We start from the raw sequence: 19,362 nt of genomic DNA on the forward strand, positions 1-19,362 counted from the left end.
TTGTACCTGGAACTGTGATGGAGAGAGGCGGTGACTGATGAGAATCATGGGCATGTTTGAAGTCGCTCTGGGTCGCAGCCCTTAGCACTCCCTTCCTCTCCACATGCCTTAAGCTAGAGATGTGTGCAAGGCCTAGGAACCCCAACTACCTCCTATGCATGTCTCATTGAACCATGTGGAGCTGAACTCTGCTGTCTGGCTGAGGGAGTTAGGCCTGTAAAGGACCAACTGGGCCATGATTGCAGCAGCGCAAGCAGTTGTTTTCTCCAGCAGCTGTTTCCCTGCCTCCGCCTTAGGTAGAAGCCTTGCTCACCCAGCACCCTCAGGCTTTGTGGCACCCTCTGCCTCCAGCTCTGCCTGCTGTTGCGTTTGTTGTCTGTGACTTTGCTGGTAATCTTGACACTAAAAGAGATGCTGAAGTGCAGGAACTAGTAAGAGCTGACACTGAGTTCCCAGCACACGTGGCATTGGCAGCTGCTAGCGAGAAACTGCCCTGCATGGCAGTGTGTCAGCCGTGCACTTTGTGATTTTTGCAGCAGTTAGATGTAAACGCTGTTCTAATGTTTCAGAAGGATGTTCTGTGCGAAGGAGAGGGAGCTACTTAAGCCCAGAAGGAGGGGCCTGGGGAGGGAAGAAGGGCAACTGAGAGAGAACACAGTAATGCCATAGGGCTTTCCTCAGCTGTCTTCCAAATACCTTTAGCCCCTGTCTTATACAGTAACATGGCCATAAATATAGCTCATGACCGTTTCCTGGCCCTTAACCCTTCTCTTTTATCTGGCTAACCCTACTTTAAGCTTTGCGACTTTGCAGGTAACAAGGTAGTGGCTAACCCCACTCCCTGAGTTGTAAAACATTTGAGCCCTTTACTGCTGATGGTGGGCTAATTGCATCCTTCCTACTCTGCCCATTAGGTGAGATAGCAGCTCTCCTGCAGAGTGCCTGGAAGGAATGCTGCCTGGGTGTTATCTGCCTTGACTTTCCTACCTCTGGCCTTATATCCAAGTTTGCAATGAAAGGAAGGGAAAGAGTCAGCAGGTTTGGAAACTTGAGAAGGAGACTGGAGTGAGGGCCCTTGGCTGGGAGCCAAACTCATTGGCTGCCTTCTTTATAACCACAGCACTCCTTCTTGGGCTCTGGAGTGCATCTAGTGAACTAAAACAGCAAAGAAGGCAAGCTGAGGTCAGCCACCATTGCTGTAGGACTCTGAGCCACACCCTCCATCCTCAGTCCTCCGCCCTTACCTTTTGAAAAGCAAGCTGTCCTGGAGCGCAGCCTCTTCTTGCCCCACAGCCTTACTCTTAAGCTCTATTTGCTCTGTAGTTATAGATGAAAATCAGGGACTGGTGTGACAGGAAGAAGGAAGCCATGTCCTGTTAAATGCTTCTGTCTCTAGCCCTAGTGAATGTGCAGTAGCTCTATGCTCTTTCATGGGGACAGCGCAAAAGCACCCCAGGGTGACTGTGCCCAATCACTCCCCTGTGTCTTGAGATAAGAGAAACGAACTTCCTTTTATATAAAGTAAATCCAGCAGGGCTTACACCCTCAGGGCCTAGAAGTCACTTTAGCTTCCATATGACTTATTTGTCTGGAATGACCTGTTTTCATTATCAGATTGTTATTTTCATCATGCTTTATGTAGTTGCTGGCACTCTTTGGTGGGTCTGAACATAAGAAGTTAAGAGTAAAATAAGCAATGTTCCTGGGGCAGCAGCCCTAGTGTCCAATGCTCTCCTTTCTTCTTTTCCTTTCCATTTCCCCCTTGCCTGGGGCTTTACCTTCTACTCCCATTATTAAAGCTTCCCAAACATTCCTCTCTGCAGGGCCATGGGGTAAGATTTGAGGTGCTTTGCCCCTAGGAAACAGAAAAAAGACAGTGGAGTTCGTGTTGGTAGGAGGCCGGGTGACAGCATCTGAGAACAATGGTCCCCTTAACCCAGTGTGGGAGTTTACCTCTTGTCCTTTGGGCCAAGATCAAATAAAATGTTAAGTGGGGTTTTTTTTTCTTCATTTTTTCAGGATCTTTGGAAGCTCCCCAAGTTATTTTCGCAAGATCCAAACCCTTACCCACACAGTCTGGAGCCCTTGCTACAGTTATAGGACAGAGAAAATCAAAGTCGGTGAAGTCAGGGACAATTTAAGGTAATAGTAAGAATAAGAGCATGATTTTGTCCTTATCACCTTCTGACTTTGTGCCACTCACAGCAAGGGACTTAGCTATGAAGAAAAGCAATGCAGTACAGGGTCTGGGTCTAGCTCAGTGGCACAACACATGCTTAGCACACACGAAGCCCTGTGTCACATCCCTAGCACCAACAAAGAAAAAAAGACAGTCAAGTAGAGACTTTATAAAACACAGGAAAGAGGGACTACTTCAAACCTGGGTCAAAGTTGAGCCTAGCTAGCTTCTGTACTGTACTGGCCTCCCAGAAGGTGGCGCTGTAGCAGTAAGAACATTCTCTGCTGTTATTTGAGGCTTTTGTTTAAACATATGGGGTCTCTGGAACAATTCAAAAACATTAAAGCCATAACCAGGGTTCACAGGTAAGTATAACAGGGTGTGTGGGGAAAGGAGATGCTGTTAAGATCCAGTTGTCTCGAAGGAGGCCGGCTATTTATTATCAGGACAGACTTATAGACTAGGGGTAGGGCTTTGAGTTACTGAGGTGGAAAGGGAACAAAAAATATTTTGGAAAGGCTTTGGTGACGTTGAGAGCACAATTGTTAAAAGGTTTTACTTGTTACAAGGTTTTAATGAGCACACAGCTGTTAATTGGCCACAAAACAAGCTAGATCCCATCCTCTGCCACCTGTGGGAGCCAGTGCAATTACGGGATTGCTGGACTGGGTCTGGGGAAACTGTCCTCACTTCACTGATGTTGCTCTGAGTGTTATGTTCCAGCTATCGCCTTCAAAACTTACCAGAAACAACTCTGAAACCTCGAGAATGTAATTATTCCTTTCTTCTTCGCTCAGTCCCACATACTCAGCATTAATGGCACACCTCCTATGAGCTTAATATTCTTCTTACCTCTGGGGGAATATTTATAAACTTCTTTGAGAAGCATTATTCATTAAAATACCCCAGGAGAGCAAAGGAGAAAGGAAAGTTATTTACCCACCACAGGGTTCATTTACATTGGATCAGAAAGCTTCAAATATCTTTCCCCAGCCCATTTAAACTCTCTCCAGAAAGGAATGAGAGGAGAGACAGGAACACCAAATCCATGGCTTGGTCATCTACCAAAATGTACCAGAGAAATAGAAAACACCCAAAATTCTGGTGCCACTCAGGCAGTGGCATTCTACTGCTGACACAAAGCATGTTGTCCTGTGATGAACAACTTGTAAAGGTTAGAGAACTGAGCAAAAAGGTCGAGATGTCCCTCAGTGTACTGGCATCCAGAAGGGTAAATGTGACAGCCTGCTCCAAACCAAACTGATGGCCTGCCAAGGAGTACTGGCACCCCTCCGTTTCCAGGTCTGTGAGACTTGGACCTGCGGTGGTGTATCGCTTTCCTCGAGCCTCTCTTCTGGTATCCCTTGCAGTCCTCTCTGAAGCAGTCCTTGGCAATGTAGATCTGTCAGCAACACAGCCCTGAGAAAGCTCATCTCTTCACCTGGAATTCTGGAAAAAACACAGTCGTGCTGAGCTTTAGCTTGCCATCTTCTGGGGAGACATGCCAATGATACATGGACATGGGTCCAGAGTCAGGCATGGTCTCAGAACCAGCCTCCCTTGAGCAGTACAGCTACGGGAAAGCGTCGCCAAGCAGGCCCACCAGCCTGGTGTCTGCAGAAACTATCACTTTGGTTCATGCTACCCTCTGCAGGGGGCTGCCTTCCTTGAACAGAGAAGTAGTTCACGTGGTGAGGAGGCCCATTCCAGCATCAGACTTGTGAACTGGTAGCGAGCAGAGATCTCTGCAGCCACAGTTACTGATGAGCAGCAGTACCTGCTGCAACAGACCCAGGTGCCTTACGTAAGCAGGTTGGAGAGACAGACATGATGGACTAAAGAAGATGCACTGTGTTTGCAAAATACTTATATAATGCTGAGAAAATACCAGCTGTCCTCTTCAAGGAGTTTGTGCAGAGGGTATCAGGAGCAGAAGCCCATCTAAGACCCCTCCCCCTGGCTGCCCTAGGCACAGTTATAATCAGACAGAGACATTGCTGTTATTTGTCTTCTTAGAGTCTATTTTTACCAATATAATATAAGTATATACATTATATTAACTGTATTTTCTTTATTCTCAGTGTTCTGGTATTTGGGGTGCCTACAGACTAGGAAAGTGATCACCTCCATCAGTCCTAAATATAACTCCAACTTGTCCCAGAACATGCCTTTTATGTGCAGATCAGCCAGTCCCAAGTTCAGATCCCTAACAACCCTCTTTATCAAACTCTACCACAGCAATCCAAACTGTTTCTCCTGCCCAGTTATTTCTAAACCACATCCCAAGTATCTAGTGAGTACCTCAGAGTTCCAAAGCCCGCTGGAAATTATTCAGAATAGATAAACCATGTCCTTGATAAGCCTTCTCTTTGCCCAGGACACCAGTGAAGGTGCTTGCCTAGACTATGCTCTCACCCCCGCCTGTCTGCAGACTGAGGAGCGGCGGCAGCGGTGGTGGTGGTGGTGGTGGTGGTGGTGGTTTTTTCTGACCAGTGGTTGTGTTGTACGCTGTTACACCCCTCTCTGGGATCTGTACATATAACCTGCTTCCTCCTCCCATGATGCTCCATCTTCCTCATATAGCCACGCTGACATCCCCATACCATGACCAACATGAACACTCGGTAGGAAGAATGTCATTAGTTTGCAGCAGCAGCAGGAATTGACAGAAATTATTCCTTGGGTTCCTATCACCCAGCTCTATGCCTGTGCTGCTGTCTTAACACTCCATGATAGGGCTCATCACACAGTGGTACTGAAGCAGTGTACGTAACTAGCCTGATCTGGATGCATCCTCTACTAGCCAGCCGACTGGCCTGGCAGCCAGCCAGTGGAGCGCCATGCATCCCTATCAGGAGGCTGCTCATGTTACAGTTAGTAGCTCTTTCTACATAAGGAAAGTCAGGCTGAACCCCCTATTGGAAGTTAGAGAGACCACCTGGCTTTCAATTTAGGGAAGATGGGAGGGGACATGTAAGAGCCCGCCCAAAGGGGATTGGCTTGCTTGAAAGAAAGCCAAGAAACTCAGTTTCTGAAATGGATTAAGAAATAATCTACTGAGAAAGATAACATCTGAAAATTGATACTGTCTCTTGCAGTGCTGGCCAGGTCCCAAGAGAAGAGTGATGCTTCTTCAACTGTTGACAATTAACCTTGTTAAAGAGACAAGGGAGTCGGTGGCCTCAGTCTCAGGCTCTATTACTAAAGCACACATTGCTCATGGAAAAAAAATGCCCGGCACCCTATATCATTAGCCTTGTACCTACCGTTGCATTTTGTAGCACCGCTGTGTGGTCCTGTGTAACCACCGTTTGGTTTGGGTGGGAGAAGATCCAGATCATTCTTAGAGCCCTGAACTGGGCAAGTTACCAGTGAAAAGTGGCCTTTCCCTGTGAGTCTTTCTGCAGATCACTCCCTGTTAGCAATCCAGCCTCCAGGCTTGCAGCCAGTGAACCCACATACCGTGCTACCAGTCTCAATGGGATGCTTGTTACAGCCACATACCTCTGCTTTACCAACCTTGTGTCCTTAGGACATAATTGTTCCTAAAAGTTCTACAGAAGAAAATGGCATGTTAAGCCATGCCTGTCTTTGGAAAAAGCAACCTTTACAGTTGTGCTTACCTGATGTGCAGAGCTGGAGCTGGGTTCCAGGAGTGTAGGTGTTTAACTGCAGGGCTTGGGGATGATGGGGAGATTGCCCTGTTGACATGACTGGGGTTGATACTTATCCTTTGGTCTTTCCAGTTAGGTTATAAAGAAAAGACTCGGGTTCCTCCAGGCCTCAGGGTAAAAAGCATCACTAGGTAGATAAAGCAATCATCACTTAGACTTGTGCTCCCACCTTCTGAGTGTGAGTATTCTAGTACATAGAAGGGCTCTCGGCTCTTAACCTGACCCGCTGATACCACAGAGGAGCAGCTTGAATGGACAAACTGTCCCTTTAGCTACACCAGTAAAACACAGCCTCTAAGCCTACCACAAAATAGAGATGTTAGTAGGAAAGCCAGCTTTTCTCGGGTGGCGAGAAAAGTCAGCTGGTGATAAGTCTCTGTAATTCTTGTATTTATTAGTCTCTTGTTATTGAGTACAAGGTTTGCTTTTTTTTAATTTCTCTACTGAAATATTTGAGAAGGTTTTTTTGTCCCCCTCCCCACTTCCTATTCACTTGTAATTTGCCATGAAAATGCAGATAGATGACAAGCCTAAATGTAGATATTTTAAATTTTGATAAGTTTGTTTGTTTTCATAATTGAACTCAAAGCTGTATTGGCTAATGAACTATTCATAGTTTTTAACCAGGTATCATAATATGAAATTTTCATAACTGCTGCTCTTAGAAGGTTCTTTGCTTTATATCTGTTCATCCTTCTTTCTACTATGCAAATAATTATTTCTCCTTTATGCATAGGGTCAGAGTTGTCCACAGTAGACTTTTAGTCATTAAGAAGAGAGACACCCCAAGATCTAGGGAAGTGGTCCAGTGGGTCAAGTGCTTTCTGTGGCAGCATGAGGCCTGAATTCCAATCCTCAGAACCCACATGACACATAAAGCCAGGCATAAGAGTGCATGGCTGTAATCACAGTGATTCTACAGCAAGGTAGGAGGTAGAGACAGGGAACACTCGAGAAGCTCAGGGAGCTAGCATGCCTGGTGTATGCATTAGCCCACAACAAAGAGAATCTTTTTCAAGTGACTACAAGATGCAGTTAACACACATGAATGCACACACATCTTATACATACGCACAGCATATAGACAAAAAGGGAAAAGCCCCCAGTGTGCCTCTAAGAAGGTAAGTTACTATATATAAACATGGAGAGGGGACAGGCTTCTTAGGAACCAGATTCATGAAAATGGCCACCTGTCTGAGCAGTGCAGCAGGGCTCTGTTAGCCCATTCCTCTGACTCAACATCTGTCGACTCCAGACACAAACCTCTGACTTCTCAGACCCTCTACATAAGGAAGGGTAAATATGTGCACATATACATAGCAATAAGAAAGGCAAACAGGTACAATATAAAGGTTGAGAAGAGTCTTATTTCTAAGAACAGCTGTCTAAAAATTCCATATTATAACATCTGATTAAAAACTACAAATGTTATTACCAAGTACAATGTACAGGATATCAGCACTGGGGCACGCCTGGCCCACCTGGCATTGAGCACCATTTTGCATCCACTCTTAAAAAATACACAGTCAGAACTCTTCTCGTTCATTCCTCAGCAGATGCGCACTGGTGGCCAGAGAGCTCTCCCCAGTGACAGCAGACTTGCAGTCACTACCTGGCTGTGCTAGTGTAACATGAGGTTAGCAGTCAGAGATGCCGCTTTAAAGACACACAGCTTGGCAGCTTCTTTCAGATGAGACTAAAACTAAGCAGATATAACATAAACTTCACCTCTGCATAAAGTCCCAAAACATAATGCAAAATATTAATAAAATAAAAAGCATGACATATGAAGGGAAACCCAAGTCAAGACATGAGAAAATTCTTTTTTTTTTTTTTTTTAATGAGAAGTCAGATAAACTATAGTTGAGGTAAAACTTGGTCCTGAGTGCTGTGTCATCCAGAGCAGAAAGGAAATGTACAACTCTGAGTTCTGTCCCCAGGAAAGGGCGCCAGCAGCAGAGCCTGACCCTGCGTGAGGCTCTGGAGTTTACTTTCCCAGCACTGCCCCCACCCCACCCCCAAAATAAAAAAACAGGAGGGTGGAAATCACGATTTTCCAACATCTTATTCCAAAGTAACTATTTAGCATGCTTTATGTAGAGTTCACTGAATGAAGTAATACTACTCCTAGCCAACTAGCCCAGAATTGTGTTTCATTTGGCAGCTTTCTGACATGATGTACATACAGGAAAAATATTATGGTGCATGTCGGTAAAGATGGCACCATGACAGGACAAGGCCAGTAGTGAGCCCTTACAGTCCATGGGTAGGACAATGACTGCCCAGAAGACTGTATAGACTGCATGTGTCTTGGACCATCCTAAATATAGCTTCTCTCGGGCACTTATGTGCACTTATGTGGGGGCTCAGATACCCAGCTCTCCTCTCTGCATGAAGATGATGCACCACGTGCTTGGGCAGCAGACAGCACGAGTGCTGGCTCCACATCCTACAGCCTTTGTGCTCTGGTCCCATATTTGCACAAAAAGGTTCTGCCGTATGGATGCCATGTCCTCCTTTTGGTGTTCTCTCTCTCTCTCTCTCCCTCCCTCCCTTCCCCCCTCCCCTCTCCCCTCCCCTCCCCTCCCCTCTCCTCTTCTCTTCCCTCCCCTCTCCTCTCCTCTCCCTTCCTTCCTTCTCCCCTCCATCTCTCTCCATGTCTGGCCTGAGCAACTTCCCTCCTGCCCAACCCTGTCCTGTTCCCACCCCTGATCTGACTTGGTGTTTCTGGCTCTGCTCTGGCAGAGCTCTGATTGCTGCCCCTGCCCTCGGCCTTCAGGTCCTCAACAGTTACTTGTTGTGTCCTTTCGAGTCTCTAGAAGGTAGGAATCAGGTCCAGTCTGAAATCCCAGCACAGTATCAGCATAGCAGAAGTTAGAGCGATCCTCCGGAGGACACGAATGGGTGGATGCTGTACTTCTTCCTTGGTTTATTTTGCTAATGTTTGGATGTCTGTGTACGTTTGTAAACCCTTCCCACCCTGAGGGACCCTGAGGGCTTTCTCCAGTAAGCCTTCTGTATAAAAGTGCATTTATCTTGTCAGCTTTCAGGCCCTTGAGACCTAACAGTTTCTTATCAAGTTTAACAGCTCTCAATATTTTGTCATCTCTTATCACTGCTCAGTTCTTTGTATCTTCAGTAAGACCAGAAACTGAAATTTGACTCCCAGTATCACGGATTCAAGAGATCACCCAAAGTGCTTCATTGCCTTGAAATATGAGATCTGAAATAAATAATATATAACCACATACATAAATTTTCTTGTGGGAAATAATTTTATTTTTCAGTCTTGAAGTGAATTGAATAATCTCAGAAGACAAAAATGTAATGAAAATTCATAAATAATACATTTCATTATTAAACAGTCTTCAAAATTAGATCTGCCATCTCTTGTAGCACTGTAAAACTATTTCATATAAAATAACCTCTGATGACTACTCTAGATAATGACCTCTGACCTACTTTCCTGACCTCACTACGAAACTCCTTGTTCTGATGCTATGAGGACCTTGACTGCAGGCCACACACAACAAGGATCTTACTATAGGGAGGCAAAGTCACAGTGAGGCTCAGTCTGTTTGAGATACATTGTCTCCTTCAATGTGGTTTTTTCTTCTACACCCTTTAGATCCCTTTCAAGGTTTTATCACTTTACTAAGATGAGATTTTCTTCTGAACATGAAAGGAGTATGTGTATGTATGTACATACATGTATGTACACATATATATGTAAATATATGTACATATGTATATACACACATACACACACACACACTTTTTTTAAATTTTGAACTTTATGCCAGGCAGTGGTAGTGCATGGCTTTAATCCCAGCACTTGAGAGGCAGAGGCAGGCAGATTTCTGAGTTTGAGGCCAGCCTGATCTACAGAGTGAGTCCCAGAGTAGCCAAGGCTACAGAGAAACCCTGTCTCAAAAAAAAACAAAAACAGTAATAATAATAATAATAATAATAATAATAAATTTTGAGCTTTGTATGACTTTGTCAGGTGTCTTTCAGATTATATACTACATATGCTTGTTCTTTGCGTCAGGGCTGTGACTAGTGTTGAGTCTCAAGTGAAATGTAGCAGCAAGCAGAAATAGAGCAATGCATTTTTTATTTCTGTTGTAGTGGACTCAGGACAGAACCAATGCTCTCCTGGCCTTTACCTTTTTCACTTTTCCTTAAATTCAGCCCCGTGAGGCATTATTATCATTATTACCGACACTGTCAGGAACTGTGTCTACATTCTCAAAGAATTCAGAATACAAGATAGAAATGGCACGATTCTGAAGTTAGGCCAGCCAGTTGGCAATTTAGCCCATCCATTAACTTCTTTGAACCTCAGTTTTCTCCTCTATATAATAAACATAAGCATATTCATCTTCAGGATAGATCAACCCAGTTTAAAAAGGGACAGAGAACTTGGACAGACATTTCTCCCAAAGAAAGACTCCAGATGGCTGGTATGTGTGAGAAGACCTCCCTACTGCTCTCCTAAGTGACTCTGCCCACTACGCAACAGTTAGGCTAGCTACCGTTGCATAAACAAGTGTAGACTGTGGCCACCGAGGACTAGAGAAGAAGAGAGTGGAGAGTTAGCGTGTAGTAGCACAGGTTAGTCTCACAAAATGTGGCTGGGATGCTTATCAGGCTGAACTATGATTTAGATTGTCAGCATGGTAAGTTGTATGCTCCGTGTAATCTGTTAAAGTTTCCACTGTGAGTACAGACGCTGTGTTACATGGGCATGCTACAGAAAAGTGGGTGTTCACTAGCTCACTTTTGTATCTGAGAAAAATGGGGGTGGGGGGAGTCCAAGCCATGCAAACAGTGGTGAGGCTGAAATTCAGATGCAGGCAGCTCAGCTCCAGAGGCTGCCTCTGAGCACTGGGCCCCTCAAGTAGCTCAGTTTTATCAGCTTCCGTTCCTAGTGGAGCAGCTGGTGAGTGGCCTGGCTCTCCCTGTAGTCAGGCTAGCATCACAAAAGGCTCGCTCTTCCCATGATTCCTGGCAGTATGCAAACATATGTGGGTCGGGCCATCTTGCTGTAGTCTACCTTTTAAAAGAATTTATGTATAAAGGTATTTTGCCACAGGAATCAGAAGAGGGCATTGGATCCCCAGGCCTGGAGTTAAAAATAGCTAAGCGCTCTGCAGGTGCTAGGAATTGAACCCCGGCCCTCTGCATGAGCAGCCCATGCTCCTAACTGCTGAGCCACATTTCACAACCTTTCTTTGCCCTTATCTTGCACATGTCAGCATATGGCATTTGGGTCCCTGTTACCTGGAGGTTCCAGAAATACTTGCAAGTCTCCATCTTACATCTTCCTGGCAGCGTTAGAAGGGGGAAATGAGCCATAGGTGGAAAAGCCCAACTGTAGGTGTTTGCTAAATGAAATAATACCATTTCCTTGGTACATTAAAACAGTGATACGCCACATCATGTCCTGAGCTGTATGCAGGTCGCTCTTGAGTGTCCTGCAGCAGAGGAGTGGTTAGGCTATTGAACCCCACAGACCTGAATTCTGAGCTTTTTTTGCCACCTTAGAAAGTCTGTTCACCAATGCCCTCAGGGTTGCTCACAGTATGGCTGCAGTAAAAACTGAAAGAGCTTCTTAAGGACCCCTGCTGCATTTGAAGATGTGTTCTTGTGTTAAGGCTTCACTGAGATTCTCCAGGGGAAAAAGTAGGAGTGGAGGATGACCCAAAGCAGGCATTTACTCAGGAGTGCTGCGCTGGAGTTAGTCATGAATACAGATGCTATGCATTAGTAAGTGTGACGCAGGATAAATTAGTAAGAGAATTAACTATCCAGAAATGGACCAGTGCACGATGCCACTGACGACAAGCCAGACTACCAGAGCTGTATCGTGGAGAAAGAATGGTCTCATCAACCAATCACCCGACAACAGTGACTGGTCACCTCCAAAAGAAGAAAGTTAGCTCATGCTGGGTATAAAAATTAACCCCAGGTTGTCAAAATACAAGTACCAAAGATAAAATGCCTAGAACATACAGGAGTATGTTCTTTTGACTTTGACCAAGCAGCCGTTTTTTGGTTTTTTTTGTTTTGTTTTGTTTTTAAGACAGCCCCATAGAGCACAGGAAACGATGCAGTTAGAGCAGACCCCATCCAAAAGCTTGAACTGTGTGCTTCAGAGGGCTCCACCCAGGAAAGGTGCAGAGCCCGACAGGGAGGCGGGGGAGACATCACTGTGTAAGGGCATGTGCTGCTCAAGCATAAGGACCTAAGTTAGATTCAGCACTGGGGAGGGGAGTGGCCAGAGACAGAAAGGTCACAGGGACCACAGGGTGCACACCACTCTGGCTCCGGGGTCAGTGAGAGACCATGTCTCAGGGGAACAAGGTAGAGAGTGAGAGAGCACAATATCTCATGTTGTCCTCTGGCCTCTGTGCACACATGGGCCACACCAAAGTACACACAGAGAAAGGGTCAGAGTAGGAGAAAAATAACTGCAGATCATATATACGGCAAGAGACTGTATCCAGAATATAGTCACGATTCTTAAAACTCAATAATAAAAGGACAGGCAATTTTAGAAGTGAACTGAGGGTTTCAAAGACATCCCTCTAAAGAACATGTGCAAGTGGCCAATAACCACCTAGAAGAGATGTGTCGTTAGGAGAATGCAGACCAAAGCCACTTCATCCCCAGGAGGGTGGCTATAATCAGAGCTAGGTAATAACAAGTGTGGGTGAAGACAGAGAGAAATTGGGATCTTTACACACTGCTGATGAGACTGTAAAGTGGAGTTGCTGCTTTGGAAAGAGTTAGCAGTCCCCCAGAGTTAAATATGCAGTTACCAATTAACCCAGCCACCCCATAAGTGATAGTTTATTTGAGTGCGTGGATGTATGGTAGCGTTACTCAGAAGAACTAATATGTGAAAGCAAACTGATGTCTACCAGATGGTAAAGCATGAAAGATAGTACACACACAGCTATGAGAAAAATGAAATGCTGATATCCACACAGTCTGGGCATGCTTTGAAAGCATGGAGTAAAGCCATGTGTCACAACTCTAGTGATGCAAAATGTACAGGCTGGATGTGGTGACACTTGCCCAATATCTTAACACTTGAGAGCTCCAGCAAGAGGATACCCTGGTCTACATAGACACGAACTCAAATACAACATGCAGAACAGATAATTCCATAGAGACTAAAGATACTAGTGGTTGCCCTGGGCTGGTTGGTGGAGGGAGAATGGTGGTGACTTTCTGGAATAATGAAAACTTCCTAAGATTCCATTTTTGTGTGGTAGTCACACAACTCTGTGTAATAAAAACTCTTAAAAGTATATACTCTTAAGTGGATAGATTTTATTCAGATGTGGCATATATCCAGACATGGTAGCAAACACCTGTAAACTCCAGCAGAGAAACAGGGAATTAGAGGTCATCCTTCACTGCTCTGAGGTTGAAGTCATCTTGGGCAACCTGAGAGAGGCCTGTCCAGAAACAAACAAAACAGAATGCAAAGAAGATGAGACTGTGACATCTATCAACATTTAACATTTTAAAAATTAAGAAGAGAGCAAACTGGGTGTGACTCACACCTATCATCTCAGCACTTGGGAGTATAAGACAGGAGGATTGCCATGAGTTTGAGACCAGCCTGAGCTTCATAGTAAATTCCAGGCCAGCCTGACCTACATTCTTTTAAAACAGAACAAAAGGCTTTGGTGTCAGCAGTAAAACTATTACTTCTTCCTCCCCTCACCACCCCCACCCCCCACTCTATAACAAAAGCTTATTTAGAGCTGGGGCTATGGCTATGAGGTTAAGAGCATGTCCTGCTCTGCAGAGGACAGTTTCAAACACCTCCATTAGAGAGTCTGTAGCTCCAGCTCCTTGGGGAGCTGGTGCCTCTGGCCAACTTGGGCACCAGCACATTTATACATAGTTAAAAGAGAGAAAATTGTATCTTTAATTTTTATAAGCCTATCTTTTTTTATATGCCTGCATACCAGAAGAGGGCGTCAGATCTCATTACAGATGGTTATGAGCCACCATGTGGTTGCTGGGAATTGAACTCATGACCTCTGGAAGAGCAGTCAGTGCTAACCACTGAGTCATCTCTCCAGCCCTTAAAAAATAAATCTAAAAAAACAATTTCCAATAGGAATGTAAAGGTTTGAAAATACCTATTTAGTGTCCTGTTGATGAAACACAATGCTGGTTTATCCAGCAGTATTTGTCCACTTTATTTTAGGTGTGTGGTGAGAAGTTTCAGGAAAGGCTTGGGGCCCATGGTGCCCACAGTGGTTCCCCATTGCCAAGCGAGCTACTGTGTGGTGCATGGCAGCTGTTACTAGGCCTGCCTGGCCTCACATGCATGTCCCTGTTTGGAAAGGTGACAGGCTTCAGGGGACTTGTATGGCTTTAGTCCACCCAGAGCTCAGGGGACCTTGACTACAGTTTCAGGGCCTTAAGCTTCACCTCATGCTCCAAATCCGTGAGGGAGCAGCTGAGAATGGGGCTGGCTGGCCCACACTTGCTTCCCTGCCCTCACTAATCCCTCCCCTGCTGCTCCCAGCCACCCCTCCCTCCACACAGCCCTGCTGCCTGGCCACAGAGACCGCGTGGCTGAACAAGTGCTTTGGTCTTTGAAGGATGACCCTTAGAGATACCTTGAGTGACCCAGCGCTGGCCAGGGTGTTCCTGGTACTTTTCTTCTGTGGAGCACCAGACATTTTTCTTGGCTAACCCTCTGCAATCATGCCTGGTCTGAAAAAGTGGGGGCCTGCTGCTGACTCCCCCAGGGATTCTGAACTTAAACCCATGTCTTTAGGGAACTCTGCATTTCCACGTGAACCAAAGACGCCATGAGCTTCTGTCAGCTTGGTTCATATCAGTGAGCATCTGTTCTAACACATGAGTTCCGAGGCACATGCAGCTGTGATAGATGGAGAAAATACACACACATACATGAATGCTTGCTTACACACGTGTACTCTGTATGTTTCTGCTCTACTGGTAGTGTCATTACCTGGCCAGGATGTTAGTTTTCCTTAACTCATCTGTCACTCTTTCACAAACCTTGGGTCTTACAAAGACAGAATCTCTTAACCATTCGTCTAATGCTTTCTCTGCTTGTGGCCTCTCCAAGAGGGCACTTGCAATTAAACTAATTCTGATTTCTCCCTATCCACAGATGAGCTCTCAGGATTCTAAATCACATTTACAAGCAACTGCTTTCTCGTAGCCCAGGGCAGGAACACAGCTGTGTCCCTGTAAAGGAGGTCTGGAGCCTGCCACGTGTCCGCACTCTGAAGTTGTCAGGTGGAGGAAAGGGCAGACAGCCTCTCTGAGCAGTGCCGGCTCTCCCTTAGTTCTGTAGGGAGGAGGGAGGAACAGGAAAAGGCCTGTGCCCTGGTCATGGGAGTCTCGAAAGCAGCAAAACCTGGTGTGCCTAATGAAGGAAGACTAGGTTAACCCCGCTTTCATTTCCCTGCCTGAAAGAGCAGGGCAGGAATGGGCTGTGAAGTATTCGGTTTCACATCTGTTCCAGGAATTAGCTCTCATAAATCCACTTTTCTTTTAAGCATCCCTGGAGCTCCTCCCTCACCCGCCTCCCTCCCTGTTGACTCCCACCCAGCCTAGACAGCTGAAGGGCTCCCAGAGAGATCACCCCATTGATCTTTGTCATTGCTACCAGAAGAGAGAATCTCCGAGTGTCAGAAAGCAGAATGTCTGAGGGTCTGTATGTAGCTCTGCTCTCCACAGGTTTAGCATAGAACTCGAGGTGTATGCCAGAGTGTGAGTGTGCTGAAGAGAAGGCGGGGTTTCGAAGGGGAAGAGTGCTTCTCACCTCAGCTTGCCATTTGTGTGAGCTTGGGCAGGTCACCCACCCATGTTTCCCAAAGTGTATTCAAACTATACAGGCTTCCACCTCCAGCTGCTCTGAGGAATGCTGCCTTCAGGAGCCAGTTCTGAAAGCTCATTCTAAAGACTCTGAAGAGCCTGTCCTCCAAGAGCCTTTAAAGCAGGGTCTCAGACCTGTTTGACCCCTACAATGCTGCATAATCTCCTGACAGTTTGAAAGGTGGGGTTACATTTCTCCAGTCTGCAGTCCTCGGGTGAAGTGCTTGCTGTATCCAGCTTAACTTTCTGACTTCCATATCTCATCAAGGAAAAAAAAAAAACGAATAGAAAAATAAGTTTCCTACATGGCAAGGAGTGTTAAAAACCAACACAGATTATAGGTAGAATTAGGGGCAAGTGCCAGGTATGGTGGCCACACTTTTAATCTCAGTGCTCAGGAAACAGAAGCAGGCGAATCTCAGACTTGGAGGTCAATCTGGTCTACACAGTATGTTTATGCCAGCCCAGAGCTGTAGTGTTCAGACTCTGTCTCAAGAAACAACAACAACAGAAGTTCTGGGATCTGAGACTTCTGCTCTTTCTCACCTGTCAGGTTTATTGTTCTCATGTGGCTTAGGGATATGTGGCTCTGTTAATTGTGGGGATTAATTATGCCTACCCCAGAGCTCCAGTGAAGTCAGTGCCCAGTACTCACATGCTCACCCCAAAATTTGGCACACATAGGAAATAATATAATGACTAAATCCAAAGGTCCCTAACTTACAAGAAGTGCATATAAGAAAAACTTAAATTGCCATTTTATAAGACAAAGAATAGTTGTAGATTCACCCTAAATTAGTATTCATGTTACTTATTTAAATTTCTGCTGAAAAATATGTTGAACAAGAAATTAAGGAGCAACTGGCTGAGGACCTGCATGGGAAATTTATGAGGGGGAAATAGAGACAGGCAAAGGTCCTTTTGCCTTGAGAAATGGCTATTTTTTTTATTTGATAATTTTATACATGTATATAATGTATTTTGGTCATATTCACAGTTCTTCCTCCCCGATACCCATCCCCCCTTCTTGTCAAATTTCCCGTGTGTGTGTGTGTGTGTGTGTGTGTGTGTGTGTGCGTGTGTGCATGCATGCGCGCACGCACACAAGGACCCCTGCTGTTGGTAGCTATTAAGACATGTTTAAGTGTCTTCAGTGGTATTGAGTTTTGAGTTTAATAATGTGAAACACACACCCTCATCTGTCTGTTTCTTCTAGTCTCTTCTTACAGAGCTCCTCTTCTGGGGCTGACTTCTCATTCTCCAGGAATCCTCTCCCTCACTTTTAGCTGACTCCGGGTACTACAGTTTCAAATGGAGACGTCTAGCCACAGCAGCTGACACACTTGGCATCACAGGTCAGCATAGACAGCAGAGTTTGGGAGGCCTTGTTCTCACTGGGCATGTCCTGGGCAGCGCAACGCCCTCAGGCCACTCTTCTGTGTAGGTTCACATATCCTAGACACTTTGGGACACCCCTCCTGTTAACTGCACGGGCTTCCCAAGCATGACCCACCCCACAGGGAACTTGTGACTCTCTTAGACCCTCCCTAGCCATCTTCCTCAGAGACAAATCCAATGACTGAGTCTCTTTTGCCCCTTCCCTCCCATGTATCCATCCAGCTGGTTCTCGGTTGTTAGATTTGTCCTTTAAATCCCTCTCGTGTGTCGAATACAGTTTCATTCCTATCTCATGCCCTAACTGTGATGTGTCCTGTTTTCTTTCACCTAGTGTTTTTCCATATTGATCTTATCACCCACAGTCTCTTCTGTGTTCTTAAAATAGCTTTATTTAGTAGTAGTTGTCTATTTTGAGACAGGATCTCACCCTAACTGGCCTCAAACTCAAAGAAATTCACTGCTTCCCAAGTACTGGTATTAAAGACGTGTGCCCCTTCACTATGCCCAGCATAAAATGATTTCCTGAGGGCTGGAGCAGTGGGTCAGCCAGTACGTGCCAGCCATATAAACATGAGGACTTGAGTTCCACTCTCCAGAGCCAGGAAAAAAGCCAGGTACAATGACTCAGAGACAGATTCGTAGAGCTCAGAGGCCAGTCAGCCAAGCCTGTTCCCAGCACCACCGATAGCCACATTTAACTCCAGCTCCAGGGAAATCCCATGTCTCTGCCCTCCAGGGGTACATGTGTGTGTGTGTGTGTGTGCGTGCGTGTGTGTGTGTGTGTGTGTGTGTGTGTGTGTGTGTGTGTGTGTGCGCGCGCGCAATTTAAAATGATAGCGCTTTTAAGACAAAAGGAAAACCGAAGTAAACTGCTGACTGAGGAGGACACTGAGCCTGACCTCTGGTCTCCAGGCATAGGAGCACTCACATGATCTTACATATATATGAATAAATTTACATGCACATACATTTTAAAAGTCTTTTAAGAACAATTGTTTCCCCACTAAGCAGCCTTCAGAAGCACTCAGGAGACAGATTCAGTAGGATTGCTTTGAGTTCAGGGCTACGTGGCTTAATTCCAGGCCAGTCTGAGAAGATCCTGTTTAATATTTTATTAGATTTGTTTACATGTTGTGAATATTTTGCCTGCACGTATGTATATGCCCCACATTCATGTCTAGTATCTGGGGAGATCCTAAGGAGGAGTCCAGTCCCCTGAAACTAGAGATATTATGAGCTGCCATGTGGGTTCAGGGAATTGAACCCAGGTCCTCTGCCAGAGCAACAAGAGCTCGTAATCAGGGAAGCATCTCTGGAGCCCTGTGAGACCCTGAAATGTGGAAATGAAGAAGGAGGTAGCCTGGCCCAGCACATAAAGATGTCTGTCTCCAAGCGTGCAGGCTGTCTTCAGTCTCTGGGCCCACGTGGTAAAAGGAGAGAGCTGACTTGATACCTTGGCTTTCGACCTCCACACCCCTGACACCTAAATTAACTAATTAATAAGGTAATAAATTATTAATAATACAAACAAATGAATCATTTCTTGGGCAGGATATGGTGGCTCATGCCTTTGATCCTAGTACTTGGGAGTCAGAGGCTGGCAGGTCTGAGTTCAGGCTGTCCTGATCTACACATACAGAGAATTCTAGGCCAGCCAGGGCAATACAGTAAGACCCTGTCTCAAAACAAAACAAAACAAAACAAACCCAGTACAAAGTTGTGGAGCCTGCATGATGGTGCTCCCAGCATTCAGAAATTTAAAACCAGCCTGGACTACACAGTGAGCGAATCACTGTATGCAAACCCGCAGTTTGCCATATAGATGCATGGCCAAGCATTGGCCTAGCAGGCAGAAGGCCCTGCTGGAGTAAGTGGATACAAGCCTGCGCTGGGTTACTGCTGCTGCTGCTCACTGCTGGCCCAGCACACCCCCTCTTTCCAGCCATTGTGGACTACTTGCCTGCTGCTGTGCACGGAGGCTTCTCTTAGGCTTCTCTTTCCAGAAACCCAGCTCTCACCCAGCTCTTCCACCAGCCTCAAGCTTCCTCTGATTATGCCATTCATCCATTACACACATCATCCTATGAGTGTGGTGGGTGCTTAGGAAGTGAGCATGAGATGATGAGGGCCATCTCCACCCTCCTAAGGGGAAGCACAAATGCCATCCACTTTTGTAATCGTGTATTCACTGAGGTGCTAAGGCTGCACTTATTTTACCCAGAA

At 45.6% G+C, this 19,362-nt stretch overlaps 1 protein-coding gene across 28 annotated transcripts in view; it reads left to right on the plus strand.

The window, feature by feature from the left end:
* Positions 1-19,362, plus strand: part of Ttll5 (tubulin tyrosine ligase-like family, member 5) — a 229,068-nt gene that overhangs the window by 197,508 nt on the left and 12,198 nt on the right. For 17 of the 28 annotated variants that reach the window (XM_006515989.4, XM_030246774.1, NM_001081423.3 and 14 more), the window contains one exon: positions 2,020-2,142. The exons of 10 other annotated variants lie outside the window; for them this stretch is intronic. In XM_006515989.4, the coding sequence (XP_006516052.1) occupies positions 2,020-2,141 (122 nt within the window). In that variant the 3' untranslated portion in view covers position 2,142. Of the gene's footprint in view, positions 1-2,019; positions 2,143-3,549; positions 5,151-19,362 lie in introns of those variants that run through there. One more of the 28 variants, XM_030246773.1, reaches the window with a different exon arrangement.

Source organism: Mus musculus, chromosome 12, assembly GCF_000001635.26.
Source record: "Mus musculus strain C57BL/6J chromosome 12, GRCm38.p6 C57BL/6J".
NCBI classification, from domain to species: domain Eukaryota; kingdom Metazoa; phylum Chordata; class Mammalia; order Rodentia; family Muridae; genus Mus; species Mus musculus.